The sequence below is a fragment of the Poromitra crassiceps genome (assembly GCF_964638095.1).
Source record: "Poromitra crassiceps genome assembly, chromosome: 1".
In the NCBI taxonomy this organism is placed as follows: domain Eukaryota; kingdom Metazoa; phylum Chordata; class Actinopteri; order Beryciformes; family Melamphaidae; genus Poromitra; species Poromitra crassiceps.
Window position 1 is genome coordinate 27,667,748 of NC_139623.1, and position 16,861 is coordinate 27,684,608.

A 16,861-nucleotide genomic window follows, 5' to 3' on the forward strand; every position below is an offset into this window, starting at 1 on the left:
CGGCGAAAAGGGCCGGTGAAAGAGGGCAACCCTGCTGGACCGAGCAAAGTAGTGGAAACTTTGTCCTTTGACCACCAAAATCTAATCAGTTCATCCTGGAGTCCAAGTCGACGTGTGACGCAAATTTGATGAAATTCCGTGAAGGCGTTCCTTAGATATCATGTTAACGAACATCGGACGGACGTACGGACAACCCGAATCCTTTAGCTCAGGAGGTAGAGCGGGTCGGCCAATGACGCAAGGGTTGGCGGTTCGATCCCCGCTCCCTCCCAGCTGCTGTCGTTGTGTCCTTGGGCAAGACACTTAACCCTCCTTGCTCCCGATGGTGTGTAGGCACCCTGCGTGGCAGCCTGCCGCCATCGGTGTATGAATGGGTGAATGTAGACTACCTACTGATTGTAAAGCGCTTTGGATAAAAGCGCTATATAAATGCAGGCCATTTACCATTTACCATAATGCCTCGGGCCTGGCTATCGCTGGTGGAGGCATAACAAAACATGAGTAACTTGAGGATTACTACTTTGACACACCTCCTCTCCTTTCCATTCCACTGTTTGAAGCGTAGAGTGTCTGTCACACTGGGATCATCAGAGAACCACAGCTCCTTAGACAGAGGTGGTCTCATGTATGGAAGTTCTGGCTCCTCAGTCACGATTAATACCTGGTAAAAGAAAGAGAGAGAAAAAGCTTAATATAGGCTTTAATGTGGCTTCAAATGATAGATGGAAAGAAAACAGTCAAATTGAACTTATTGAACTAATGAAATTTATAGGAATTAATTTGATTAAATTTATAAGACTATTTTGATCATATGAATTGAATTTTGATCTTCACTATCATTAACTGAATCAGGCCTTACTGACCCTGGCACCCGGGTCTCTGGCACGAATAGACCGTGCAGCAGCAAAGGAGGCTGTGCCTCCACCAATAAGGAGGTAGGGGGTGTGTGAGGGCAACTTGGCAGGGCTGGGTGCAGAGTCTGCTGCTGGAGCTTACATGAGACAGCAAGAGCAAGCACAAAAGAGAGACAGACAGAGAGACAGAGAGAGAGAGGCAGAGAGAGAGAGAGAGAGAGAGAGCAGGAGCGGGAGAGACAAGGTCAATACAAGAGCCATGTCTGGAGCTGATCAGTACCCATGGCAACTACTCCTGAAAGGAATGAGATTGAAAGGGAATCAACAAATAAAATGTTTTCATGTGTGAGAGATTAAGCGTTAGCACTACAAGGGCCCAAACAATGTGAGATATGAACAGCCAAGGACAAAAGCTGTAATGAAGGAAAATGTTAAAAATAATGTAATGAACAAAATAGAAGGAGAGAAGGTTTTGAAATAAACATTAACATGTCTAAATGGGAAAACATATTGTTGTCGGGTCTGCCCGCTTCCCCGCTCCAGCAGAGGCTGGACTCTGGTCTTACCACTCTGTGCCACCACTTCAGACTGAGGCTCGGCTGTTTCTGCTGCAGGGCTTTCTGCTGCTGCTGTAGATTCTGTTAGTTTAACAGGAGCATTAGCCAATTAAGACAAAAGAAAGCCACAAATGCTGTAATTGAAAATCACTTTTCCCATACACTGTTTGAGTGCTTACCACTCTCCACAACAGGTGCAGGAGTAAGCTCAGGTGGGGAAGGGTCGGATGGGGGCTCTGTAAGCTCAGGTGGGGACGGTTCAGATGGGGGCGCTGGTTCTGGTAGCATAGTGGCAGCATTACATTATAAGCACAACTTTGGCCTAAGGTTTTGTTCACACAGGGCACCTACGCCTCGCCTCAACCCACGCCTACGCCTACATACCTTGAGCTGGGCGTGAACCTATCACACGCTTTTGCGATCACACTGGACGCCTATTCCACGCTGAACCTGAGCCGAGTCACAAGCGCTTCTCCTCTCTCCCATTTAACAACAGCGATATTGTTTACAACGCTATAGCCATATGTTTGACCTATGCATGCAACATCACCTACACTCAGTAAATAAATATGGTTTTGGACCATGGGTCAAAAACGGGTGTGGGTTTTTTGACAGTAGAAGATGTGTTGGATAGGTAGGCTACTCAAACTGATGAAGAAAAAAAAAGAAAAGCTTACCTGAAACTTCATCTCCAAGCTTGCTTGCGATGGAGTCAAAAATTGCAGCTTTGATTGCTCGGTCCTTGTTTGGGTCACTGCTGTCATAGAGAACTGGATGCTGTTGTACTAAGTGGATTAACTTTTCATTGTCCATCTATATTGCTTCTTCGGTCGCTATTCTATCTCCTGAAGATTTGTTTACCGACGGGGAGAAAGCCCCACGTGATAGCCACCCGTCAATCACTCTCTCTCTCTCTCTCTCCTCAACGCTGTTGTAGTAACACAATTTTATTTTGAAATTCAGTTGACTTTGCCATTTCCCACGGATATTGTCGTGTTCTTCCTTCATGGCTTGACAGAAAAAGTCTGCCTTCACGCGCCTAGTCGGCTTGAAAATAGAACTCACGCCTAAACGAAAAAATCGGCGCAGCTCAGGCGAGGCGTGGGTACACGCAAGGTTCACGTTGAGGCGCCCTGTGTACACAGCCTCATTGACTAAAAAGGACGGCTATTTAAAAGCGTGGGTAAAGGCAAGGCGTAGGCAAGGCTTGGGTGCTGTGTGTGAACGCAGCCTAAGGCTAGCAACTAATTCATCATCAACCTTGAGTTGAAGAATTTGAGTGCTCCAGTGACTCAGGTAGATGTAGCTACAGTGCCGGCTCTGTTGGCTTAACAGAGTGAAAGGGAATCATCAAATCAAACGTTTTCACGTGTGAGAGATTCACCGTTCGCACTACAAGGCCCCAAACAATGTGAAAGAGATATGAACAGGCAAGGAATAAAGCTGTAATGAAGGAAAATGTTAAAATAATTTAACAAACAAAATAGAAGAGCAGATTTTGAAATTTACATTAACGTGTCTAAATGGGAAAACATATTGTTGTCGGGTCTGCCCGCTTCCCCGCTCCAGCAGAGGCTGGACTCTGGTCTTACCACTCTCTGCCACCACTTCAGACTGAGGCTCGGCCGTTTCTGCTGCAGGGCTTTCTGCTGCTGCTGTAGATTCTGTTAGTATAACAGGAGCATTAGCCAATTAAGACAAAAGAAAGCCGCAAATGCTGTAAATGAAAATCACTTTTCCCATGCACTGTTTGAGTGCTTACCACTCTCCACAACAGGTGCAGGAGGCGGCTCTGTAAGCTCAGGTGGGGAAGGGTCGGATGGGGGCGCTGGGGGCTCTGTAAGCTCAGGTGGGGACGGTTCAGATGGGGGCGCTGGTTCTGGTAGCATAGTAATAATAGTGGCAGCATTACATTATAAGCACGACTTTGGCCTAAGGCTAGGAACTAAAATTCATCATCAACCTTGAGTTGAAGAGTTTGGCTGCTCCAGTGACTCAGGTAGATATAGCTATAGTGCCAGCTCTGTTGGCTAAACATTAAACATTTTACTCCTATACAGTCTATGATATTAAAGTATCCTTTCTCCACATATCTTACCATCCTCAACTACTGGTGTAGCAGGATGTTCTGCTGGCTGCTCTTCAGCAGATGCTTCTACCACAGGTTCAGCTGCTGTTGAGGCAATCCACAGTCTGGGGTTAGATTGAACTCTTCAGAAAGTGATTGATGGGAAAGACTAGCTGGATTCATGCTCCCCCCTCCCACCCAGGTCATATTTTGTTGAACCTGCACGCTTTATACACCTGGGAGCAGCCCAATACAACACTTGACCACTAGGGGTCAATTCGTACTTGAGTGGGAAGTGTTCACTTCCCTGATGCAGCTTTTCAGAGACATTGCAAGGACTTCAACCAGCAGCTTTCTGGTTACTCTAACCTTTAGACTTTTGACTTTACTACTGCTGCCGACGCTTCCCTATCTCGCCTTCTTGTGTGGGGAACAAATTGCAGGATTAAGGTGATGTTTGTGCGTATTTACAAAATGATCTAAGGACACGCTCTCTCTCTCTCTCTTGTGTTGATGGCAGAGACAACGGGCCCTATCTTCGCAAAAGCGGTAATTTAGCGTTTGCGCTCGTTTAACGCCGTGCGCAATGCAAATTGTGGGCGGGCACAAGCGCATGCCTGTTATAATTGTACTGGGCATAGGCATGCCACATGCCAAAGCAGGCGTTTCAGCGCTAAAATGTGGGGATAGATGGCATCATCCTATCGTCAGCAGCGCGCAATTACTTTGCGCCAAGAGCTTTGAAAAGCACCTCTTAGGCGCTAAAACACTCGCTGCGCTTGAGCGCACCATAATCTCCGCGCAGCAACAGAAAAGTCATTACGCACGGACGTGCCACGCCAGGACATCAAATTCTGCTGCTAAAATTGGGTAACCAGCAGATTATTCGGTGAGGCAATCAACTATAATTCACTGAGAAACTTTTATCACATCGCAAGGAGTTATGGTAAATGAATTAAGAAAACTTGTACATTATAGCCTACTTGCAATAGGCTATTCACCTTCACCTGCTACAACCCGGAGGGTCATTGGCATCACAGCCGATCTGTCACAAGCTCTCTCCATCTCTCTCTGTCCTCGGCAACAGCTCAGTGTTTCACCGAGTTTTAATTGAGCCCACTGTAAATCCTCCAATCTTTCCTTTTGTCTCCGCCGTTTACCCGCTGCAAACACGTTTCTATTGTCCCACCCCAGTCAACAAAATAACCCGAATTGCATCAAAACACAGATGTTTTTAACAGGTATATGATGTGATGGTGTCGTTATGAGACAGGGATAACATATACAGTCAATAGGCCTCCGCCTATCCAAATTACGCATGGGGAGAATTACAGCATGCCTCACGCAAACTGTATTACAGGGACTGCAAGACGGGAATCTGGTTTGATTGATCCAACGCTCAGGCATTGCCAGGCCACACCTGTAAATAATTATGGTGGTTACACCGCCGAAATCCCGTTTGCGCCGTTCATAAATGATTTGGCAAGCCTCTAATCTGCGTTTGCGCCCGTTGTTGTGACGAGTTATGCTTCCCTGCAAGTAATTACATTGCCCCCATATTTTGGGGCCGTTTTAACTTAAAAACAGGGAGGTCACATCTACCCAAACAATTATATTAGGGATGCACGATATGGATTTTTAGAGCCGATACGATAACCGATAAATATATTCTTCTCGGCTGATAACCGATACGATATAACCGATAATTATTATAATAACAAGGCCAGGTCGAAACCTGGCATAGCCCCGGTGCATGGTATCGTCACCCATTTTTTCCAAAGGTGGGTTGTATCATTTTAGATAGTTATTGTCATGCTAATGCCTGTGCAAGTGGTCATTTTTCTGATCAGTTTGTTTTTAAGTAGTTATTTGACATATAAAAAGGGATGATTGACAGCTGTGGCAGCCAGTCTCAAGCAGTCATCTACAGGCTACAGGCTCTTCACCTTATAGATCTATTTTACATAGAGAAGACACTGCTTGGTAAAACCATGGGTAAAACAAAAGGAAGACACTGCTTGATCTGTCTACCAGACTGTATATTGATGGACCGCAATAAAAAGGACATTGTTTTGAGAAAGCTGCGCGAAGTTGGTTGGGGAAGTTCAGAAAATAATGTGTTTTATTAGTTACTCCAGCTACGTTATCGTTTATTTTAATACACAATGGTTTTAATGGAAGCAGACTAGCATTAACCGCTTGTCTGTTTTGCCGGTTTTTGTCGGCTTCATATTACTCTAACCTAACAACCGATAACGATAGCTGGAATAACACAATAATAGACACATATTTTCAGAACTTACCAGGTTTTCCAACTACCTGCATATGCCAGGAAATGTGTTTTATAATGTTAACTCCCGGGTCTAACCATAACATGGGGCCTACACAAGTGTACACAACAACCAGCCATTAGCTAATCGCTAATGCGTTAGCGTTAGCTTACAGACACTGGAGGTTTTATTTTTGGTATTAAAGCAATAAACATTTTTATATAGATATCTCAGGGAAGTGCTTTGACTGTGGGGATGTTCGTTCAATCTTCACAAGCTCCTCTCTTAGCTGTTGTAAGGATATACAGAGAAGAGACCAGGCAGGCTGGCGAACATTGTGTAAAACAGAAGGAACACACTGCTTTATCCGTCTACCAGACTGTATATCAATGGACCGTGTTAGCTAGCTAATTAGCCATGTTAGCTGCCTCAGTAGGTAACGTTAGCCTATAGAGAGTATTTATCTGACGTTTATGTTAGCTATTCCTCAAACCTGCGGGTGGAAATGGTTTATGCGATGCGATGTATGTTGAAGCAAGACAACGTTTTAATGTACCTTGAATTTGACAAATTACGACGGGTCGTGCTCACGCAGATCTAAGCCCTGGCCATCCAAGGCTCAACGCGAGACTCATCAGTCATTCGGATGAGTCTCGCGTTGAGGCTATGGCCATCTGTATTTTTACAATAGCCGAAATATTCCCATACAGCCGACGTTTTTAGATGGGGGAAAGTTCAGGGGGGTCCTTGCGTTCTCCTGCTTTATCCTACACACGGTTGTAAACACACAGGGACAGCTCCTCACAGCTCCTCTCTACTGTGCGTCTGGCATGCAGCAAGAGGGAGGGGCCGTGTAAGCTGCACTCTGCAATGTTAGCGACCTGGGCACGTTGTTTTGGGGAAACCGCTGATACCGTGAGGAAGGTATGACGGCAAATCTTAGTGGGGCGGCGGCGCCCTCTAGTGGCCGGCCGCCATTTACTCGCCTAAAACCGTGCCAAATATGTCTTGGCGACATGCGGGAACGTAAGGCCCCTGGTGCATTACCAGCACCAGGGCCAAAAATAGATATATATATATATATATTTTATTACCTTTTTACCTGTATTTTAGGCACACCTGGGGTTAAAAAAGGGTTAGGGTAGTAGATGTATGGATGTAGTGAGCATAGCTCTGACCTAACCAAATCTAACTGACATCACTATGAACGCAAAACAAAGAAAACTTCTGATATAATATGATTGTTTTAATAAAGTGTATCACTCAATTATAGTCAATACAAAAATAAAGGCTTTTATAGAACGGAAAGCCAAGCTGCTTAGTCTGCAGATAAAACACAATGACAAAAGGCATAGTAATTTAGACTCTTATTGTCATGTTACTGATCTGTTCAAATTTTGCATTGGTTCCAGTTCTCAGTGAATTGTAGGCTGGGCCCAATGAATGGGGCAGGCACTATAAACCATCTGTGTCGTTTCACTTTTTACTGAAAAATGCTGCCACCAGATTAAAGAAAAGACACTATGTGATGTTGACTGACTGACGCTTTTTATGTAGCCTAATGTGCGCGACTGCGCCTTTGTTTTCATTATTGGCTCTGTTAGATGGCTCTGTCCAGCAGCTAACGCTAACTAGCTAGGGTAAAGGGGTTTCCATTAGTTTCTATAAATTTACACCAGCTCTGTGTATTAAGTGCTTTTGCGGGGCTGTTTGATCACAAGCCACAGACTGTAAATGTCACAAGCAGTTTGTCTGCCAAACGGACGAGCCTGCAGGGTAGGCCGCGCTACGAGCTAATGCTAACAAAACTCGCTAACAAAAACAACAAACATATCCGCTGCATCATCGCCAGCTTTGGTTTAACGTAATGCCAGCTTAGAGGTTTCCCCTCCTCTCGGAACCTGTGTGGGACATGGATTGCAAATTACAGTAGCTTTCTGATCATTCTGAACCTGAAAAACAGCAACATACTTGGAGCAGCCATGTTTGCGTCGCAGTTGTGATGTCACAAATGTGCGACTACAAAAGCTCCGCTTCCGAGGCCAAAAATAAAGCATGATTAATATCGGAAAAAGGCCATTATCGGAATAATAAATAACGCAAAATGGCCATATCGGCCGATAATTTATCGGTCCGATAATGATGGTGCATCCCTAAATTATATCATTTTTAAACAGTTATGTTTCTGTATAAATCATTACAATATGCTCCCGTGAGGTGGGGATGTGTTTAGCTGCTGCCGGGCGGGGGTGCAAAACTCAGCATAACACCTGACAGCGGACTGCAATCTTCCCTGCCTTAAGGCACACGCAAACAGGTGCGCAAGCGCAAATAGGGAATATCGCCTGTACCAATATAGGGCCCAACACCTTTATCCTCTGGTGTTACTAATCTTCCTCATGACAATAGTACTGTTGAAGAGAACATTATTGTTTATTTTAATAATTATTGTTTTAAAAGTATAGGCTTCTCCATCAACTCTCCTCACAAGTTCATGAGCAATTGGGACTAATGTGGTTTCTGTTTCAAGAGATAAAGGAGCAACTTCTGTGATGGCATTTCCCATCTTTAGGCACTGGGGGGTGTGGGTGGGGGAGGGGGGAGAAGGGGGAAAAATGCCTTGAGGAAAATCAGTAATTCATTACAAAAGGCAACCTCCATTCCCGAAAACCCCCCAACATTTGTTAAAAAGGACACAGGAAAGACTTATTAGTATTAGCCCAGAATAAAGTGTGTAAGTACGACAACTCTCCAAGAAAATATCAAACAGGAGAGGTTATATTTACAATCACAAATGTGTTGGTTAAGCACCATAAGCAACGCATTTGCTGAAAGGAGTCAGAAATCCACTGAAGGTGCCCCACATAAATTGTAATATTTCCATTATTTGGACAATAATAGCTATGAAGAAATATTACACAGAATATTTCTGTATTCTGTAATTTAGTTGAGTATGTGAGTTTTCAAAATCTGTGCTGCCTGAAACACAGATTTTAGCTCAAATGGAAACAGAGCATGACACACAAATCACTAAATACAGGAGGTTAAATCATTTAGAATAATGAACACACACAACATAAAGTCCCAGGGCATGCAACAGAAACCAAGATAAATCTGATCTTATCTTACATAGGCAACAACAATGTTAAATTCCCCACGAGTACCTTTAATACTGACCTCATGCTGCACCAGTAGAGGCAAATATGAATTCCAAACCAATAAACCAACCATCAGATATCTTTTACAATCCTGCCCCTCCAGCCCTCCCATCAAATAAAACTGCCTTGCTCTCCCTGACTGATATTCCATTGGTTTTCAAAGTCTGAGACTGTGGGCCTCCCCCAGACAAAGCTTGGAAAAGATTATGTTAATTATCCAATAGACACTCAACAATTGAGCCAAGATAGGCTGATATTGCTGTTTGACATACTTCAGACTACACCAAATACATGAAAAAGGTCTGTCTGAAGGCATTTATTAGTTTCTGACTCTGGGAAAGTGAAAAAAACTGTCAAATTCCACAAACGACTGTATCTCTGAAGTATCCACACACATTTAGGCTATTCTATATTGTCTCCTTTTGATAACAAATAATAACTAATGTAATATTTTTTCACTTCCATTCACTGAGCCTCCCCTGAAACTGCTTGGAGCCCCACTCCACTTTGAAAACCTGTGGTTTAGACTTTTCAATGATCCCTCACTGCATTGTGTCCTGCTCCAACATTATGTTTCAGCAGGAAATATATCAAATCAAGGAAGGAAGTAAAGATCCCATTTCATGGGCTCTTTAAGGTATAAATGTTTGAATACCCAAAGGGCCTCATGTATAAAACTTTGCGTAGACTTACAACTTATTCTCGTCATCATAAAACTGCATTTGGACATAATTGTGTGCGCCAGACCCCCAGTTATGAGCAGGCCATAAAAAGACAGGTTTGTTTGGGCTAGATCTCTGTTTTGCAATGGCCTGCCTTCACCATTCGGTGTCGCCATTTCAAACACTCTGGCACTCTTTTCAAAGTATGCAAACACATGGAGTAGTAGGTAGGTAATTTTTTGTGCAAGCAATTTGGTTTTATACAGGAGGCTCATACATATACAGGAGTCATGCATGTACAGTAAGTATGTAATGGCTATAGAATCTGTGCAGACAACCTGGTGGAAGTTCAGTTGTTTCACTGGGGGCCGGTTCTTCAGCAGCAGGTGCTGGAGGGCTGGACTCTTCATCAGCAGGTGCTGGAGGGCTGGACTCTTCATCAGCAAGTGCTGGACGGCTGGACTCTTCATCTGCAGGGGCTGCTGGAGGCTCTGAGACCTGCTCATGGACTTCTATGAGATGAGAGAAATAGCAAAGACAGAAAAGACAACATGGAACCCTGCATTAGTGGTCACTATCTTGCCATTAAACAGACATGTGTTTTGAGAAGAAAAAGTCTGTAAATACATCATGTTGGCTATTGCCACACAGCTTTGAAATTATTAATTTGCAATAGTATTAAATTATGTTTGTTTTGTTGTTGTGTGATATTGTGATGGTTTGTCATTCTGAATGGTTTCAGAACCAGGTGAAAGTAACTGTCAGGGATCACTAGTGTGGTTGGCTTCTCTGATATCAAACATAGAAACATAATCAAAATCTAGCTACTGCTATCTGCTAAATAAATATGAGTTAATTTAGCATTCTCAGTGGCTAAATTCTGCTGATGTTTATATGACAATAAAGAGCGAGCCAAACCATGCAGTGTAGACTCACCTGACTCTAAGCCTACTCTTACACCAAAGAATCATTTGATTATGAGATTGAAACTAAAACGTCTCAATCCAAAGAGTGTCGCAATCCAAAGCAAAGATGATTGTATGTTCTTATGATGTTTTTAGCTTGTGCACAAGCTCTTGGTTAAGTGAACGTGCCATAGTTAGTTAAATGTTACCACTTAATTGAGCTATTAATAGACGTGGACTTCGATCTATAAATGGTAAAGATACAATTGACAATGAACTCACCCTCTGTTTCAGTGGCTTCCACAGCTAAAACAAAAATTACACATAATAGTTTAATTTTCTAACACATTTTCAACTCTTAATTGATGATAAAGAGCAACAAACAAGAATGTGGTTTCAGACAGGATTTGAAAATTTCTAAAATTGTATAAAAATAAAATTCTGCGTTTTAGTACCAAGGAAATGTAAAGCCTTAGTGCCAAGAAATGAATATAAACAAAGAAAATAAGTGAATAAAAAAGTCCTCTACTCACCAGGAGCCTCTGACTGAATGTATGCGGTAGGTTGTCCTGCAGCTGCTTTATTTGGTCTGGATGCTATTTCTGTCAGACGGTCCTGATATCTTTGTTTGTCTCCCCTGACGGTTTGGTATGCCTGTGAAAAGCAATAGTGTCCTTGTTTTACTCACAACCCATTCAACAAATACACTATGAAGTAGCCTAAAAATATGCTATAGAGCTCTCACTCATCATGGTTTATGAACAGGAAGAAAACCACAACAAGAGTCACTTGTTTGAAAAAGGTCCATAACTAATCATTTGTAGGACATTCTGGATGAATCCCAGCCAGGAAATAGAACCCAAAGCATTATGTATGTATTTATGCATTTTCAATTGTAACACATAGTATTTCACAAAAGACTATGGAAGATGGTACTCAATAATGACAACAGAGTAGTGTTGTCACGATACCAAGATTTTACCCTGCGATAGTATACCAGTCAAAGTATCACGATACCACGGAGAAATCTATATATTTCTTGTTTTATGAATGTGCAATGTATTTACCTCCACAAATTATAATGTATGATGACCTTAGGCAAAAATACAATGGTTTCACAGTATCTGAGGGACCTCTAAAATGTGTTATTGTAAAATATCTGCACGCGCACTCTCACTCACTCACTCACACACACACACACACACACACAGATATTTTTACAATAACATAGATAGATAGATAGATAGATAGATAGATAGATAGATAGATAGATAGATAGATAGATAGATAGATAGATAGATAGATAGATTTAAGGCTGGACAGTGTGTGCCATTTATACTATTGTACTTTTATACTGTTATACTTCTCTAACCATTTGTTGCGCTGCACAGCTAAAAAAAAATATGTTTTCTCTCATAAGTGACACAATTTATGCTTTTACTCTGAAGGCACCCCAGCCCAACTTCCTGGCAGACCTTCACCTTGGCACAGCTATACCTAACTTCCTGTCTGTTGTTTGCTAACTCGCTAACTCTACAGACAGTCACTCAGCGGTCCCATGTGAACTAAACACAAGATTTAACCGTGCGGTGATAACGTTACTGTGTCCTTGAAACGCATGTGTCTGTCTGTCTCGAGACTCCTGTCAGCTGAGCCAGAGATCGGCTGAGCTAACTACAAGTAGCGACCTGTATGCTAATGGCTAATGGCTCCACATCTAAAGTTATATTTTCCCTGTTGTTGCTTCCAGAGGAGCCGCAGAGAAACAAACAGGGTGGTGTTTCCAGAAGATGGTGCACTAACGTCAATATAGGATTATGAATGCAGCCAGAAACCAATGAATTTGGGAACGGAGGTAAAGCATTGCTGCTGCTGGCACCGTCATTCCACGGTAGTATAGTGTCTCATGGTTGTATCGTCATTTAAAGCAGCTGGTATAGTAGGCACCGTGACATTCAGGCTAGGGTTGTGCGATGTCAGCCAAATAACCATCACGATGGTTCCACACTGAACCATCACAATGGATGATGGCATCATCATTGGCCGGGGAGGGGGGGGCGGGTAACATTTTTAATTGTCTTATATGGCTATTATTAGGGTGGGGGGGGTGGTTCATTAATGATTTATGAAGTCGTTGCGGACGGTGCTGCTTGGCTACCCGGCCCGGCACCGCAATACACAATACAGCCAACTTCTGCTATATTCTCCCCTCCCCTTCTCTCCGACCACTCTGAACTGCGGTGTTGGTTTAATTCCACCCGCGCGTCGCGGGTGAGTGCAGTTGGCCTCTTTATTATTAAATCTGTACAATTTTTGTTTTAGAACAGTTAATTAATCACGATGGTCCGATGTAGAAGGCTCAGAGGTCGATGGGTGTCGGAAACAATCACGATGGTCGATGCCATCGTCCATCACGCCAACCCTAGTTCAGGCACCGCGGTAGACGGTAGGAACCGGTAAACCGTGCAACACTACAACAGAGCAGAATAGCTTACTCACATATATTCCCCCACCAAGGAAGGTTGTTCCAACCAGAAGGAAGTATAACTTGTTATCTCCACCACCTCCGCCTCCCCCACCAGTGGACATGTGGGCCACTGGAGAAAGTGCTGCTGTTCTGCCATTGGTCAGCCCTGTAAACATTCAAAACTTCAAACCTAGATTGGTCCAAGACCCCAAACTGCATCAATGTCAGTCTAACAACTAGGAAAGTCTATCAAAATCGCAATAGACCTCCCAAGGTTATGTAACGGACATACTTTAACAATACATTTACACTTTGATCAATTTGTACATTATCTGGTCAGTTTGTTAGTTTTTTATTTTTCAAAGTGTCATGCACCTTAAGGCAGTGGTTCTCAAATGGGGGTCCGCGGACCCCCAGGGGTCCGTGGCACTTTGCCAGGGGGTCCGCGAAAAGTTTTCAGGTAATTTTTTTTTATTTATTTTTATTAAAAAATAAAATGCTACATGTTACTTATTCCTTCTCAAACTACTTCCTACATGGTGCTAGTCTATCAAAATATCCTAGCTGTCATTGATTGTGTTGCATAGTGGTTTTCTGTACTGTTGACAAATTGTGATATTGTAAGTCGCTTTGGACAAAACAAAAGCGTCTGCTAAATGACGTAATGTAATATAATAAATAAATAAAAAAATTTTTTTTTGCAAAATCTTCATAGTTCAACGAAAATAGTTTATGCTTTAAATCTAAAATGGTTCATGGATTACATTCGAATAACAAACCGATCAAATTAAAAGTCAAGCACGTTACCGTGGAAACAATTAAGCTTAGCCCAAAATCACAAATCAGAATGAGGGGGTCCCCGGTATATTTTCTATCTTGTAAGGGGTCCTTGGCTGAAAAACATTTGAGAACCTCTGCCTTAAGGTGCCCAGCCCACATGGGCTTACAAGAGACTAGATTCAAAACATACAGGAGCAAGAAAAAGAAAACGAAAGAACATTATATGATATATCTCTGAACGTGTCAGACGATGAAAAAAATATTTTACTTTCTGGTAGTCTTTGGGTCAAAATAACTACATAACTATGTTAATGTATTCTAAGACGACAACAAGGCAATCTTAATCAACAGAGTCAAATCACCGTGACAGAGAAGAATGACTGTGAATGCTACATTTAATATGACTGAATAACCTGCTGGCTTAATGAAAATGTGTGTGAGAGATAGGCGGACAAAGATATGCAGGTAGGCATGTGAGTGAGTGAGTGTGTTTACTTTTGCCCTGATAACATGCCGTCTCTCAGTATGAGTGTGTCACATCAACCTCAGACTGAAATTGGGAAGTTTAATGTTGTGTCGATCAACAACAATTGTACATAGCTTCTACATGACTCAAGACTTTTTCAAGAAATAATTGGGTTTGTAGGTAAATTCATCATGATCCACGAAGCAGTGCTTATTTCAGTAAAAATGTCCACTTTGAAAACTGATTAGCATTACTCTTACACATGTTCTACTGTCCCATGCTGTGTCATTTGGTGGCAGAAAATTGCATAGGAAAAACTATCTACAAAAAAAGTCTAAAGTCTTGATTTACAAGGCTAGTATAGATGGTTTTAACTTGACAAGATACACATCATTCTAAATTGAACCACATGCTGTTGCAGTCTTTGCTAATAGCAATCCTGGACTGACAATTCTGTGAAAACCGTCTATATTTGCAGATATGCAAAGCCATAGATTTCTACATGGAGTTCCCCAAAATACAAAGAGAGAGATGGCACATAGCTGGGCTCTGTCTAAACTGTGCACAAGTTATCATGCAATTAACGAAACCCCAATACAATTAGAGTTGGGCTTGCCTTGGGTTTAGACAGTTGGATCCTGGACTTTGTGACCAACAGGCCCCAGATATGATCTGTATTGTGGGTGATTTGTTTGTATGCACAAGATTATGTTGTGCAGTAGACTCACTGATATTCCTAGATGATTTCCTGCTGCTTCTTGGCATTGCATGCCTCTACCACCTCTCAGATTATTTTGGTGGAAGAACCACCACAAATAAATGGCAAGTCCATTTTAAAAAGTTACATCTCATTTCAGCAACTGTTCAACGTTTACTGTTTGGCGGAGTGGAACTATGCTGAAATAAAGAGTGAACTGGTGATGACAGGAGAAAAAGCCTTAAGCCATGATCTACAAGGTATTAGTATGCAAGCAAACAAACATTTAAATGCATAATATAACGTGACATGCATTGAGCGAGAGAATGACAGGTGCAGGGCCGAACCAGTGTCTACAATGCGTTACGCTGGATCAATCGTACACGTAATGTAACTGTAGACTAGACAACGTCAATTTATTAGACTAGCCAAACGAAGGTCAGGATAACTCAAGCTAGTTAACGTTGCTGATTTAGTTAACTCGGTAGGCTGAGCGGAATGGGACATGCTGTGAAAGTATGAGTTTAGTATGATGCCAGCTAACAAGTACACAGAAAGTGACCGAACTGTTACTTACTGCCTGTTCGTCTCACATTTTGCCGACACACTGTTGAAGAGGCTCTAGCTAGAGGTGCAAGCTTCTTCCACACCGTTTTACATTTCAGCATTGTGGCTCTGCTTCGCTGTAACGGCTGCTACTTGACTATTTGTCGGACAGGAACACTAATGAGACAGCTAACGTTATACTAGTTCTACACAGCCACACACCGCCGGGGAACTAGCAGCACAGCACTGTGCTACACACACACCAAGGCCAGAGACAGGTCACAGGATTCAAAGGAATCATGGGTATTCACAAAGACGTTTTAAAATGACAAGATAATTCACAAGTGGAAAATCCATAAATCGGTCTGGGGAAATGGCAAAGATGGCGTCGGCACTGACGAACGGAACGGAACTGAACTCATTTGTTCTGCAAGTGTTTATTAAATAACTACACGTTAATTAAGTCCCGTAATTGTAAAATTACGACGTCTTTATTAAAAAAAAAAAAGTCAGTTTGATGATACTGCTGCTTGACATTTTTAAACTATCGCACCCAACATTTTATATTCACTCTCCCGTGATTCTTTGAGCGAGCTACAAGCTGTCACTCTTTCCATCAAGGCTCTTTGGTAACTGCTCCCGACTGCTCCGGCCGGAGGCAGTACAGAGCATAGTACAGAGCAGGTCCTACAGAGCACGCCTCTAAGTACAGAGCACGCCTCTAACTACAGAGCACGCCCACTATCGTCTAGTTTCCTACGTCCACTTCAGCATTACACCAGCCGTAGCTAGGATAGCTAACCCAGCATCTATTGTGGGCGTTCCTAGAGCCTGTATGGGCGTTCCCAGACATGCCGACTGTCTCTATGACGTCTGCCACCCCTCCCACCCATGGATGTATTAAAAGAAGAAAATACACCCGTATATAGCTCTCACTGGCTTCTGAAGAAAAAAGAACGCCATAAAAAATTATTTGATAATTAAAAGAGTCGTTTTATACTTTGAGTGACACCCGGATAAAATTCCCCTGGGTTTAACAGCTGCCGGGGTCCCCATGCAAGTGGATGGGAATTTTCCTTTCTGGGCTGCATGACGTCACGTGACGTGAGTCGTGAGACACAGAGGCAAAGTGGAACGTGACTTCCTGCTTCAGCACCGTACCAGAGATTTCCATCCATTTATTTTCCCATAGACATTCCGTCAAATGCTTATAAAATAGTTGTACTTCGTCGAACCAAAGGGTTCGGGAGAGACCATAGAACATTTCACTCTGACCAAAACTTAAAAAACAACATCGAAAAAACATTTTCTTTAAAACCGCATTTTTTACGTTTTGGTCCAAGTGAAATGTTATGCGATCTCTCATGTTTCTAAATATATCTGTACCGTTTGGTTTGGACCAGTAAAACTATTTTTATATGCATTTTACGA

The 16,861-nt window shown here is 42.5% G+C and overlaps 1 protein-coding gene across 3 annotated transcripts in view; it reads right to left on the reverse strand.

The window, feature by feature from the left end:
- The window catches only part of aifm1 (apoptosis inducing factor mitochondrion associated 1), a 32,394-nt gene extending 16,717 nt beyond the window's left edge, over positions 1-15,677 (reverse strand). The window contains exons 1-12 of one of the 3 annotated variants that reach the window (XM_083646928.1): positions 15,462-15,677; positions 12,974-13,107; positions 11,008-11,128; positions 10,757-10,780; positions 9,908-10,081; positions 3,510-3,584; positions 3,174-3,290; positions 3,004-3,075; positions 1,591-1,689; positions 1,421-1,492; positions 864-991; positions 531-661 (exon numbers count right to left, since the gene is read on the reverse strand). In XM_083646928.1, the coding sequence (XP_083503054.1) occupies positions 531-661; positions 864-991; positions 1,421-1,492; positions 1,591-1,689; positions 3,004-3,075; positions 3,174-3,290; positions 3,510-3,584; positions 9,908-10,081; positions 10,757-10,780; positions 11,008-11,128; positions 12,974-13,107; positions 15,462-15,552 (1,238 nt within the window). In that variant the 5' untranslated portion in view covers positions 15,553-15,677. The remainder of the gene's footprint in view (positions 1-530; positions 662-863; positions 992-1,420; positions 1,493-1,590; positions 1,690-3,003; positions 3,076-3,173; positions 3,291-3,509; positions 3,585-9,907; positions 10,082-10,756; positions 10,781-11,007; positions 11,129-12,973; positions 13,108-15,461) is intronic. The other 2 variants (XM_083646929.1, XM_083646930.1) reach the window with 2 other exon arrangements.
- Between the last annotated feature and the right edge of the window lie 1,184 nt (positions 15,678-16,861).